The sequence below is a fragment of the Leptidea sinapis genome, chromosome 25 (assembly GCF_905404315.1).
Source record: "Leptidea sinapis chromosome 25, ilLepSina1.1, whole genome shotgun sequence".
Taxonomy (NCBI): Eukaryota; Metazoa; Arthropoda; class Insecta; order Lepidoptera; family Pieridae; genus Leptidea; species Leptidea sinapis.
In genome coordinates, this window is record NC_066289.1 from 12552493 (window position 1) to 12565340 (window position 12848).

The window sequence follows — 12848 nt, forward strand, 5'->3', positions numbered from 1 at the left end:
TTATTATTATTATTATTATTATTATTATTATTATTATTATTATTATTATTATTATTATTATTATTATTATTATTATTATTATTATTATTATTATTATTATTATTATTATTATTATTATTATTATTATTATTATTATTATTATTATTATTATTATTATTATTATTATTATTATTATTATTATTATTATTATTATTATTATTATTATTATTATTATTATTATTATTATTATTATTATTATTATTATTATTATTATTATTATTATTATTATTATTATTATTATTATTATTATTATTATTATTATTATTATTATTATATAATTGTTATTGATTCAAAATGAAAACAAAATTGTCAAATGTCTGTTAGTTTTAGTATCGTGAAAAATTTACATTGTGAAATATTGCTCATAACTTTTTTAATCAGCGAAAGTATATTATTTTTTCTTATCTAATTTCACAGACACCGGTGAGATTACAAAAAAAGATTTACCCCTATGCTAATATGGTCCCACACTAATTTAATGCATTTTAATGGAAACTTTTTCATATTATACATAGATGATTCTCCTTACCTCTCTACCCTCTATAGATATATTGAATGTCGGCGATTATATTAAGTAGCGAATTTATTCCTAATATGATTCTCGTAATACGAAGGTAATCAACAAGTAATATAAGGTTTAAATAATTGAAATGTGTGCTGGGACACATAGTAGAAATAAAATTTCAACGAACAAACTTTAAAATCAAACATTTTAAAATTTCCGACGATATAAATCCAAAAAAAATATTTTTAATATATTTCTAAAACCTTATGTTAACAAAACTCAATTACCCTTTGCCTTACCTCACCTGATAAAATTTTTCATAACGCTGTACTGTATGTATTCACTAGCTTTACTTCTGCAGTTTTATTTCAAAAGTAGGAGCAGTTAACTTTTGTCGACCAGTCCTGCGGAATAGAGGTATGATTTATTCTTAAATATTAATATTTATGTGGAAAAGGTCTATATTTCCTTCTCTGTTCCTAATCTTGAGAATGGTGTTAGTATTTTTGTTTTCATATCTTGTGATTTTTTTTTGTAAACTGCTATTACTAGTATGATTAGGACAGGTTGATTAGTTTCAAAATTATTAACTATTATTTGGATTAAAAAATTTTTATTTGAAATTATTTTTGTAAATTTTGGGTTGATAATCAAATGATGTTAGTATTCTTATTAATGAATTTTTAAATAAATATAATATATATTGACGGGTCAACGGCGCAGCCAACGTTAAAATTATCACAGAAATCGTCGTACTTAAACTTGGTCTAGTAGCTCCAATGTATTGGCTTCGTACCAAGCTCAGCTCTTCTACACTTTTTACTGTAAATAAGCATGATAGTGCCTATTTATCAGTGCCTTTTTCAAATTGTCTCGCACGATATTTGGGCCACACCATATAATTAGTCGTTTAATAAATAGAAAAAATATATTATTTAGATGAGGTCTAATTATCATAGTTGTTAATCTGGTAATATTTTTGATGGGTAAGAGTGATTTTGTGAAAAGGTGTTACAAGAAACCGCAGAAGACTGCGCTATATTATTTGACCAATGAGCACGCGCGATGTTAGAGAGAATATGGCTGTGATGTGCTAATGCATTTTGCTTTAGGTGCCATGACATACAGTCGGCCAACAAAAGAATGCATATCCCTGAGATTTCATTTAAAAGAAAGAAAAAACATTTATTTACAAACACACACAAATAACAAAAATTAAGCCACTTTTGCATATTATTTAAAAAACGTGCGGTGCTTAAAAATATGGCTCCATTTGTCTCAGCATCAGTTTCAACACAAATGTATTGCAACGCTGATATTCTGTGACGGCAAGGTCACCTATAGTGAGAAAAACAAACACTCTTATATATTTTGATTAACAATAAAAAAATTCGGTACTTAAACTGGTTATTAAAAATTGTTAAGTTCCCTGAAATAAATTTAATTTGTTTCAATTTGTCTTTTAGACTTAGACTTATATACTTTGATTTGCCACTGGATAATCCTCAGGCATATTTTTTTACAATTATAACCAAAGGAATTTGAATGTAAAATGATATCATCGTGGAGGTATACATAAGTTGTCCATTTTTTTTGTGGAAAAGGAGGACAAACGAGCGTACGGCTCATCTGGTGTTAAGTGATCACCGCTGCCCACATTCTCTTGGAACACCAGAGGAATCACAGGAGCGTTGCCGGCCGTTAGCAACTCGGGACACGACTTCAAGTGCTAACGCATGTCTGTTTTGATTTGAAAGCAATTGAAATGGTTCATAGTACCTGTGCTGTGTTTTGTTAATATATTTTTAAATTTTACTAAAAATGTAGACACATATTTTCATCCCCTATTTCACCCCTTCTAATCCGAAATAATTTCAAGTCCGTAACCGTAACCGAAACTGGTAAATATTTTTTAAATATCCAAATCCAAAATTGCAAATCCATAACATCCCTAGAATTGAGAACTTTTGCTTTTTTGCAAGCATTTGTTTATTCTAATGAATCAAATTAACATAGTAGATAGTTGTATTATCTATTTTTCCTACACACATTCTAGCAACATGTAGAAAAAAGGAACATACCAAGTAAAATATAAAATAAATGTGACACCCCTCACCCCGACAGATTAAATGTGAATACATACTATCAACACGCGATCCGACACGGTGTGGCAACACCTAACGTGTGCCGTGCACATACACAACACCTCACCCCACGTTGCAATCTACATTAGCTTTGCCAGTATTATGACGTGAAAAGTGAAAGTGTAGCGACGTAGCCATGGATTTACTATTACTAGACGAGCTAGATGAAGATTTCGAGGAAGATTTATTACAGATTTTGGGTGTAGATATTATAATACCGATAAACTTGAATAAAAAAACGTATTAAACGAAGAAGATACTGGATTCATGAAATAAATGTATTTCATTTTCACAGCGAATGACTGCACTCGCTACGTTCGTGCGTTCAGCTTCGCTTTCGTGGGCAATCGACAACTTGTCGCACTTGTTCCACAATAGGTATATTATTTTTTTATTACAAAGATGATGGGTAATTTTTATATACAATACTATTCCTTTCATGTCGTTTTCCTTACTGAAATAATTGACTGGAACAGGCAGATAGACGGATAGAGAAAGTAGCACCATTGTTTCATTTTTCCTTTTTCATGTCATATAACACCCGGTATCTTTTGACTAGTTCTATTGTTCATCAGTCATTTTTATAAATAGCCTTCATACACCACGAAAGTTCCCGCACAACTGACGCGTGGCGTCGGGTGTTAACTAGAAACACACTGGTTAACACGCTTCGGGTAGCGTGTGTTCCCCCACTCCTGGCAACACGCCGATCTAGCTCGACTGGATTTTTACGCGTGTGGGGGCGTGTGGTCACATGGCGTGTTGCATATATATTTCTTAACGTATTAAGTATGTAGCTGTACCTACAACCAATAATATCAATTAATACAAATGTCTAATATCTAACTTGTAACGTAGCATTATAGATCGTAGAAATAGTAATCGTGCATAATAACTGTAATAAGCGTATGCCGAAAGATTCGTTCTGAAAAGAACATTTTATTTTATATATCGTAATATTAGCTCTGATAAGAACCATTTCATAATGCTGTACATCAACTCATAGAATCATACAGATCACCAGTAGTCATCTCATCGATGTACGAGCATCATCACGTTCTCTCGACGACCGCAGATATACTCACGTGATCAGTCATATGCTCCGCGTTACACAACCGCACAGCAAGGCCGAGCGTCCTCGAATGACGCATCGGGACTCGGGGGTCGATCGCTATTCATTCAATTTTAATCAATGAGCGACAGAGTAGGTGCTGAATGCTCATTGACATCGTATGATCGAGGTTCGACGCGAGTTTACACAAACCGCGCTCTCTGGCCGGCTTACTGCGATAGCATTAGTTTTAGAGCGAGATAGAACACATAATATTATTCTCAATTCTTATTGAATGAAACGTTATACTATTGGTTAAAATGTAAGCTTTAGTATTGGTGTGTATGAACTTGTAAATATTTTTTAAGTAACAATTGTAATTGGGTAACTAGTTTTAAGGATTTTTTATGTATATCATGTAACTTTCAAATAAATGATATCTTCCACATATTCCTCACAGTCAAGCAGTTGTTTTATTTAAACGCCAAACGCTCAGTCTCTAAAAGTATATGGGATTGATTAGTACTGACACGCGTCGGATGGCTTGGAGTGGCGTCACGTTTTGAGCTTAACGTATGTTTGTAGGGAAGCGGCACTTCAAACATCAAAGGCGTTGGTCTACTGTAAGTATTTATATTTTATACTGTGGTAATACCAAGTAATACCTGTTTTTTTGTTGCCAGGCCAAAAATTTAGTATCTATTTTCGACAATGTCATGAACAATGATACTACAATTTTCACTGTCAAAATTCAAAATCAAATTGACGTAAATAAATGCTAATAGTTTCTGCAGTCCGGTAAAGTTTTGTTTTACGAAACGAATTACTAAATACTAATTACAAAATCACTTATTAAATATCAAATACAGTGATTGCAGATTATTTTAACTTGAACAAGTCCAGTTATGGTAAGTACTTACTACAAACAAGATATTTTGAAATGTCTATTTACAGAGCAAATATTTTTTGCATGGTCATACTTATTTAGACTCTGAAATAAAACAAAAATACTGTTTTCAGGCTCGTCGGTATGATACACGAACAACAATATTCTCTCCTGAGGGTAAGTTTGTTGATCGACTGATCGCAATGAACACAAATTCGTATAATGCTAACCTCAGTTGCCATTTGTCAGGCAATGGACCTCATTTTTAAGTTTCTAACAGCAACTTGTTAAGCATTAATTAAACACCAAGTAAAGAAATAAGTTTTCACTCTGAAAGTCTTTATAGTTTATAACAAAACACAATTACATTTATTTTCAGGGAGATTGTACCAAGTTGAATATGCCATGGAAGCTATCAGCCATGCCGGCACATCTCTCGGAATCCTAGCAACAGATGGAATCTTGCTTGCTGCAGAGAGGAGAAACACTAACAAATTACTTGATGAGGTGTTCTTTTCGGAAAAAATATATAAACTTAATGATGACATGGTCTGTTCAGTTGCTGGTATAACATCTGATGCTAATGTCCTCACTAATGAACTTCGTCTGATAGCACAGAGATATCTTCTGCAATATGGAGAGTCCATTCCTTGTGAACAACTTGTCTCATGGCTTTGTGATGTAAAGCAAGCATACACTCAGTATGGAGGTAATGAATTATATTGCTTGCTATCCCCAGAATGTTATATTATTGTTCTTGTGGTGTTTATGTTCAAAGTTTCATGTGAAATAGTGTTTAATAGGACTTGTACAAAAAAATACTTATTGACTAATTAATATTTTTACTGTAATGGGTTGTGTTAAAATTATATTATAAGAGCTTGCCTATTTGAGTGAAACAGATTTGCTCAGTTTAAACAGTTCATACAGTGATTTAATGCCTATATAAGATATGAGACTCAGGTACTTAGGTAGATCAGTTTCAGTTTCATACAGGTAGGCAGATGTTACAGGCCATCTGCAATGGTACTGATATTCCTTAATTTAGTTGTTGTGTTGAACCATCCATTAGTTCTGACTAACCAGATAAAAAAATGAGAAGAACTTACATTTATTATTTTATACTGATTCTCCAAATAAAATAAAAGTATGTGGATTTTTTATATTTTAATTAAAAAACAAAAATTTCCAGGTAAAAGGCCATTTGGTGTATCAATTTTGTATATGGGATGGGATAAACATTATGGTTATCAGCTTTATCAATCAGACCCAAGTGGTAATTATGGAGGGTGGAAAGCAACATGCATTGGAAATAATAGTGCTGTAAGTAAATATTAATTTTTAATGTATTGTGTGCTAATTTCATAACAGCATACTACATGGTGGTCTCATGCTGTTGCCATATGCATAGGCAATGTGAGCAAACAGGAATTGAAATGTTTTGTTTCTCTTCTGTGACAAAAAATTCTAATGATTGTTTAAAATTTTGAAGTCATACTTTATTTGGCCCATTAGGGAATAAGTGTCAGTGTCAATATTTAAGAAAAGTGAGCACACCATCATGCAAATTCGACATTAGCTGTTGGTCAATAAACCATTTGTATATGTTGTAAAATAAAAAAGTATATATATAATTTAACTAAATTATGTGGTACAATAATATTTTCATTGGTTGTATTTAATACCTCTTTATTACAAGATTGTTCATTCTGCAAATGTAAAATAACATGAGGAATATTTTTTTTAAGTTTTTTTTTGTTTTGTTATGCCAAAGAAGTATAACGTCTTGGGAGTGTACATAACTACACACTTCTTGATGGTTTATTGTTACTAGTATTATTTGGTGCTATTTGAGTTTTCGGCCTTGCCCACATTCAAGAAACAACAGTAAATGCAAGCGAACAAATACTGTGCCTTCTCTTTTGCTTCCCTGTGTTGAACCATACCACCACAACCCTTTCATTGTTTTTAAGAGGACAAACAAGTATACAGATCACCTGGTGTTAATTAATCACCTCCCCACTCACATCCTCTTGGCAAACCCCACAAATTACAGGAGAATTGCTGACCTTTAAGGAAGGTGTATATAGATTCATGTATATAGAGTAAGGCGCAAATTCGGTCTCTCATGGAGTTCGTACCTCTGGGGGGGGGGGGGGTGCTCCCCAGTACCAACTTCTTCTATTTGACTGCATACAATGAAGAGCGGCTCGAATCATCGACGATCAAGTCATCTCCGATCGGCTTGATTCTCTAGCATTGCGTAGAGATGTGGTTCTCTCTGCATCTTCTACCGCATTTATCACGGGGAGTGCTCAGAGGAGCTGTTCGGGTTGATTCCACCATCGGACATTACGTGCATCCGCATCACCTAGACGTCTGGCATTCCACAACCGCGCGTTTTGTTCGAAATTTCTTGCCTCGCACAGCCACTTTGTGGAATCAACTACTGGCACCGGCCTTCCCGAACAGATACGACTTAGGGACCTTCAAGAAAAAGCATACTCCCTCCCATACAGTATGCCGAATTCGAATGTTGCTGAATTTTTGAAAAAGCTTGATTTACTTTTACACAAATTAAGATATTGGGAGACCAGTAATATTGTGATTGTTGGTGATTTTAATATCGACACTCTAAAAAATGCTAAAACGAAATCTAGAGTTTACTAATTTATTGCGAAATTATAATTTTTTTAATCATATTAATGAACCTACTCGGCAAAAATCCTGTATTGACCTCTTTGTTAGTAATATAGAAAATGCCACAGATTCGTCTGTTAGGCCTGTCGGATCATGACACAGCACAATTCTTAGTAGTACTGACAAAAATAAATAATTCAACACCGTCATATAAGTTAATTTTCAAAAGAGATTTATGTTATCAAAACATAAACAAATTTAAGGACTGTATAAAAAGTCTTAACTGGATAGACGTATGATGCTCAAAAATTGGATGAATCTTTTGATGAATTTTACAATACATTAATCATATTTTATAAATTATGTTTTCCTCTTCTTAAGTTTAAAATCAATATTTCAAATTCAAAAATAAAATGGTTGTCCAGAGGTATAAAAAAATCATGTGCAACAAAAAGAAAATTAAGGTATCAATATTATAAGAATAAAATACCTGCAAATAAAAACAAATTTAATAATTATTCAAAGATTCTCAACAAGTGTATAGACCTAGCTCAGAGAAGTAGTAATAACAAATATATACTTTACTCGAAAAATAAATGCAAAGCATCATGGAATGTGATTAAAAACAAAACTAACTCTAATGTAGGAAGTATTGATGAAATTAATTATGAAATTAAAATTATAAATAAGCCAACTCAGATTGCTACTATTTTTAATAATTTTTTTATAAATACAGTCATAAAAAGTCAAAGTCAAAATGTAAAAAATAAAAAACCTGCATAGAAGTTAAAGCATAACAATTCAAATATTTTCTTAATGCCAACTGATGAAATGGAGATAATAACCATTATTAAGTCACTTAATAATTCAAATTCCACGGGCTGTGATGAAATAGCAACAAAGGTAATAAAGAAATGTGCAAAGGAACTAGCTCCAGTCCTAGCCTACCTAATAAATCTATCTTTTGAAGAATGTAAGTTCCCATCAAATTTAAAAAGTCAAAAGTAACACCTCTACTAAAAGCGGGAGATAAAAAGGATGTTAACAACTATCGACCAATCACACTTATTCCTATTATCTCAAAAAATTTTGAAAAGATACTGCACAAGCGATTAACATCTTTTTTAACAAAACATATCATTTTTGAGGAACAAAATGGTTTCCAAAAAGGAAAATCAACAACTTTAGCGTGTTTTTCGCTATTAAAAGAAATATCGGAATGCATGGACACAAAAATTCGAGTAACATCAGTATTTTTTGATATGAGCAAAGCTTTTGACAATGTTTGTCATGAAAAACTATTAGATAAATGCGCTCAATATGGTATTCGAGGACTAGCAAATGACTGGCTTAAAAGTTATCTTTCAAACCGCACTCAATACGTTGAAATTGCTAAATTAAATAATAAACAAGAAGTAATACCTCATCGATCAGAACTTAGACTTAAAACAAAAGGTGTACCACAAGGAAGTATATTGGGTCCACTTCTATTCATAATCTACATAAACGACTTACCTAGCATTACTACTTATAACTGTACACTTTTTGCTGATGACATCTCTATTGTAATTAAATGTAACAATGAATTGACATAATATGATATAGAAATTAATAAAACAATAAAGGACACAATTGAATGGCTTACTGAAAATAACCTGACTGTAAATAATAAAAAGCAATGTATATGCAGTATTATAATAAGAATGGGAAAGGAAAAGATATTAATGTTAATTATCATAATGAGAATATTAAAGAAGCACAACTTGTCAATTTTCTTGGTATTACTTTAGACAGCAACTTGTCCTTCAAGTCACATGTTGACAAAATTAGCAAAAAAATTAACCAACATGTATTTGTCCTCAAACACGTATCAAAAACAATAGGTGAAAATAGGCATATCATGCATTCGTGGTTTCAGCTTTAAGATATGGATTGGTCATATGGGGCAACTCGGTGAGCATAGGGCATTTGGTTTGTGGCACCCTAGTCTAGTTCTTGTCGACCGCTATTTAAAAAATTGAAAATTCTATCGCTGCCAGCCTATACATTTATGAGATAAGCCTATTTTTTCAAAAACATATGTGTGATTTATATACAAAAAAAAAGCCAGAAGGTTTTAAACACAAGGTATCCAAATAAACTCATAATGCCCTTCTGTAGAACTGCATCTTTTAGTAGAAATTGTTACAGCATCTCTGTGAAAATATATAATAAATTGCCCAATGAATTGAAAGATTTACCTTTCAAAGTTTTTAAAAGAAGACTGCATCTGTGGTTAATAAATAAGTGCTTCTATAGTTTAAATGAATTTTTCAATACAAAATGAATTAGTCTATTTGATAATAATATATACACTGTGTGTGTATACATACTCACGCCTTGTTCCCGTCGGCGTAGGCAGAGACAATAGAATGCCATTTGCTTCTATCCTTACAAACCTCACGCGCTTCCTCTACATTCATTACTCTTTTCATACATGCTCGCCGGTTGCGGGTGCTTCGGACCTCTCCTTTTCTCAAAACGTCCCCAATTTGATCGACGAATGTTCTACGAGGTCTCCCGTGACCGACTTGCCCACACACACTTGTCTTATATATTTGATGCGTCATTCTTTCTTCACTCATTCGCTCCACGTGTCCAAACCATTTCAGCATTCCTTTTTCAGTCCTTGTCACAACATCCTCTTTCAAACCACAGCGCGCTCGTATTACCGCATTCGGAATTCTATCAGTCAGTCTTACCCCACACATACTACGCAGTTATCGCATCTCAACTGCGCTAATTCTGCTTTTATGCTTCTTCTGCCATACCAAGTATATTAATTTACATAATAATATATGTAAATTAATATACTTTTATGACATTGAATTTGTTAATATTATACATAGGTACTAAATGAATTATTAAGTTATTTACGTCTCATATTATAATATCTTAAAATTTTAATTTGTTAATTAATAAATGATAGCATTGTGAAATCCGACATGTTTCGGTATAACAGTTGTGTTTAGACAATTTTGTAACATATTTTGCATGTCAATTGACGAAACATATTGGACTATCAATAATATTATGATAACATCTTAAGTAGAATGTTTCCTGCAAATAAAATTTCATTTCATTTCACCTTAAAGGCCGGCAACGCATTTCTTGACACACCTGTTGTTGCGGATGTCCATGGGCGGTTGCCTCACCTCTCCCCATCCCGTGAGCCTCTTGCCCGTTTGCCCCTTCTCATATAAAAAAATAGATGAAATCCAAATCATCATTATCATCGAAACACCACAAGGAAGCTCAAGCTTTGTTTTTTGTTTATCTTTATTCTTTTTTTTAATCTCTTTCTTTTATCTTCTTCATATTATGTGGGCAAGGCCAATTAATTAATAGGAGGACACTTTCACTAGCATAATTATTAAAAATAGAACCTTATAATAAATAGTGGATATTGTTTAGTTTGAATTTTCCACACTTAAACATTCGGGCTTGTGGTATTATGGGATGATGTGGCTATCAGCTCCTTATTCACTAGTCAACAATCATTTTAAGAAGGATAAGCAGTGAGTGACTGTTTAAGATTAAAAGTTGAAGCAATTATGTAAAATATGTGTTCGACACATTCAAATCTCACATTAGTAGTAATTAAAATAGTGTTTGACAATTACAGGCTGCTGTATCAAGTCTGAAACAAGAGTATAAGGAGAATGAGACAACACTTGCGGGAGCACAAGCCCTCGCTATTAAAGTTTTGAGCAAGACGCTTGATATGACTAAGCTCACACCTGAGAAAGGTATTTTCTAAATTATTTTTGTCAATAAAGGTGGGTTTTCTAATAAAGCAAAAAAATTCACAAAGCAATTTTCCTGTCTTCACCTTTTTGGGTACCTTTAACCATTTTCATCATTAATGATGCAAGGGTATATAGTTTTTTTCAAGGTACAGTGAACTGGCCAAAAATGTCATTTAACAAAATAGATTATGACTGCACTGAAACACTTGGCTCTATCTAGGATAGTTTGTACATTATTGTTAAGCAACTGAACATTATTTATATATTGCAACTTTTAGTTACTGTGTATTTCAATTTGTCTAGCAATGGCTCTTCATACCAGGTTCTTCATAGCAAATCTGTAGGAAAATTGTATAATAGCTCTTCTAATAAATCTTAACTTAACTGAATTATTTTTTCATTTCTTAAAGATAATTTTGAAATATTTATTGATAGATATGTATTTTAAAAAAAATTAAGCATTTTATCAAAATTTTAAGATTAATTTGTTTTGGTGATAAGGGACGTTATTGGTCTATTTTCTCAAAGAACTATAAACATATTGTAGTATTAAAATAGTAAATTGAGCCACCACCAGCAAGCTATTTCAATTAACACAGTACAGTTTGTAAAAGTGTTTTAAATATTAAGTTTATTAATCACACTCGTGATCCTATAAGGCTTTTATCTATAACTACTTTTTTGGCCTAGTATAGTATAAATTAAAATTAATTTTCAGTGGAAATGGCAACCCTAACCCGTAAGGATGACAAGACAATCATTCGAATACTACCCAGTACAGAGGTCGAGAAACTTATTGCAGACTTTGAAAAGAGCGAAGCTGAAGCTGAAGCAGCGAAGAAACTTCAACCTAAATCTTAATTTTTTTTATTTTTCATATTATATGTAAAGGTGAAATACATTTTTTGCACAAATGTTTTTATTTGTCAATAGTCTTTATAGATTCCGAAATATGACGTTTTTATTGCAAACCTATAATTATTCATAACAAAATCGTTACAAAGTCCATTACAAGTACTTTACTTACATTGAATATTTTTAAGGTACACTTGCTGTATTTCCTACAAACATTACCAAATCAAAAAAAGTAATTTATAGAACTTTTGTCTGTATGTCTGTAATATGTATGTATGGACCGGGGAAAACAAAAACTATTGAATAGATTTAATTCAATTACATGAATATTTATAGATATTAGTGGTGTGGTCATGAGCATATATATTATGTACTATTCCAGTTCCAACAGCGTCCAAATTCATTTTTTCTGTATTCAAACTTGGAACACATTTATTTACACAGAAGTGTGTTGTTTTTGCTATTTAAATATAAATATACAACATGCATAAAAGAGATATAGATAAAGATACATAAAAAGCAAATATATATATATAAATACGTTTGCTAAAAAGATAATTACATGTGTATCAATGAATGTCTAAGAATAAGTTAGTTAAAATAAAAATAAACGGTTGAGAGTTACGGTTGGCAAATCCGTATGATTGACTAAGGTCTGTCACATAGGTAAGAGTCACCTTGTTCAGTTCGTGAAACAAAATATTCTAAATTAGGGGTTCCTGTATGGGTCCTTTTATTTAAACAGGCTTAGTGTTATGTAACAGCTTAGGGACCGTTGGTAAAATCGGCCTAATTTTATTCTATGATTTAAAAGATGGACTGGGTGGCAGTTTCTTATCAGTTCTTCTCCCAATGCCCTCCAAGCCTTATACCAACTTATGTAGTTTCTTGAAGTTTACCAAGTGCTGTTGCAATATGTAGGTATGTTATTGTCAGTCCC

At 32.1% G+C, this 12848-nt stretch overlaps 1 protein-coding gene across 1 annotated transcript; it reads left to right on the forward strand.

Annotated features, from left to right (window-relative positions):
* Positions 1 to 4481: 4481 nt before the first annotated feature.
* LOC126971963 (proteasome subunit alpha type-4) lies at positions 4482 to 11967 on the forward strand. The gene is made up of 6 exons (XM_050818496.1): positions 4482 to 4647; positions 4760 to 4802; positions 5005 to 5334; positions 5818 to 5948; positions 10930 to 11053; positions 11772 to 11967. Exons 1-6 carry the CDS (start codon positions 4645 to 4647, stop codon positions 11912 to 11914), a joined length of 774 nt encoding a protein of 257 aa, XP_050674453.1. The 5' UTR covers positions 4482 to 4644; the 3' UTR covers positions 11915 to 11967.
* Positions 11968 to 12848: the final 881 nt, after the last annotated feature.

Bases quoted from the DNA above. Each gene is read 5' to 3' on its own strand.
- LOC126971963 (XM_050818496.1), top strand. The intron at 5,335-5,817 runs GTAATGAATTAT...AAAAATTTCCAG, and splicing joins AGCATACACTCAGTATGGAG to GTAAAAGGCCATTTGGTGTA. The intron at 11,054-11,771 runs GTATTTTCTAAA...ATTAATTTTCAG, and splicing joins TAAGCTCACACCTGAGAAAG to TGGAAATGGCAACCCTAACC.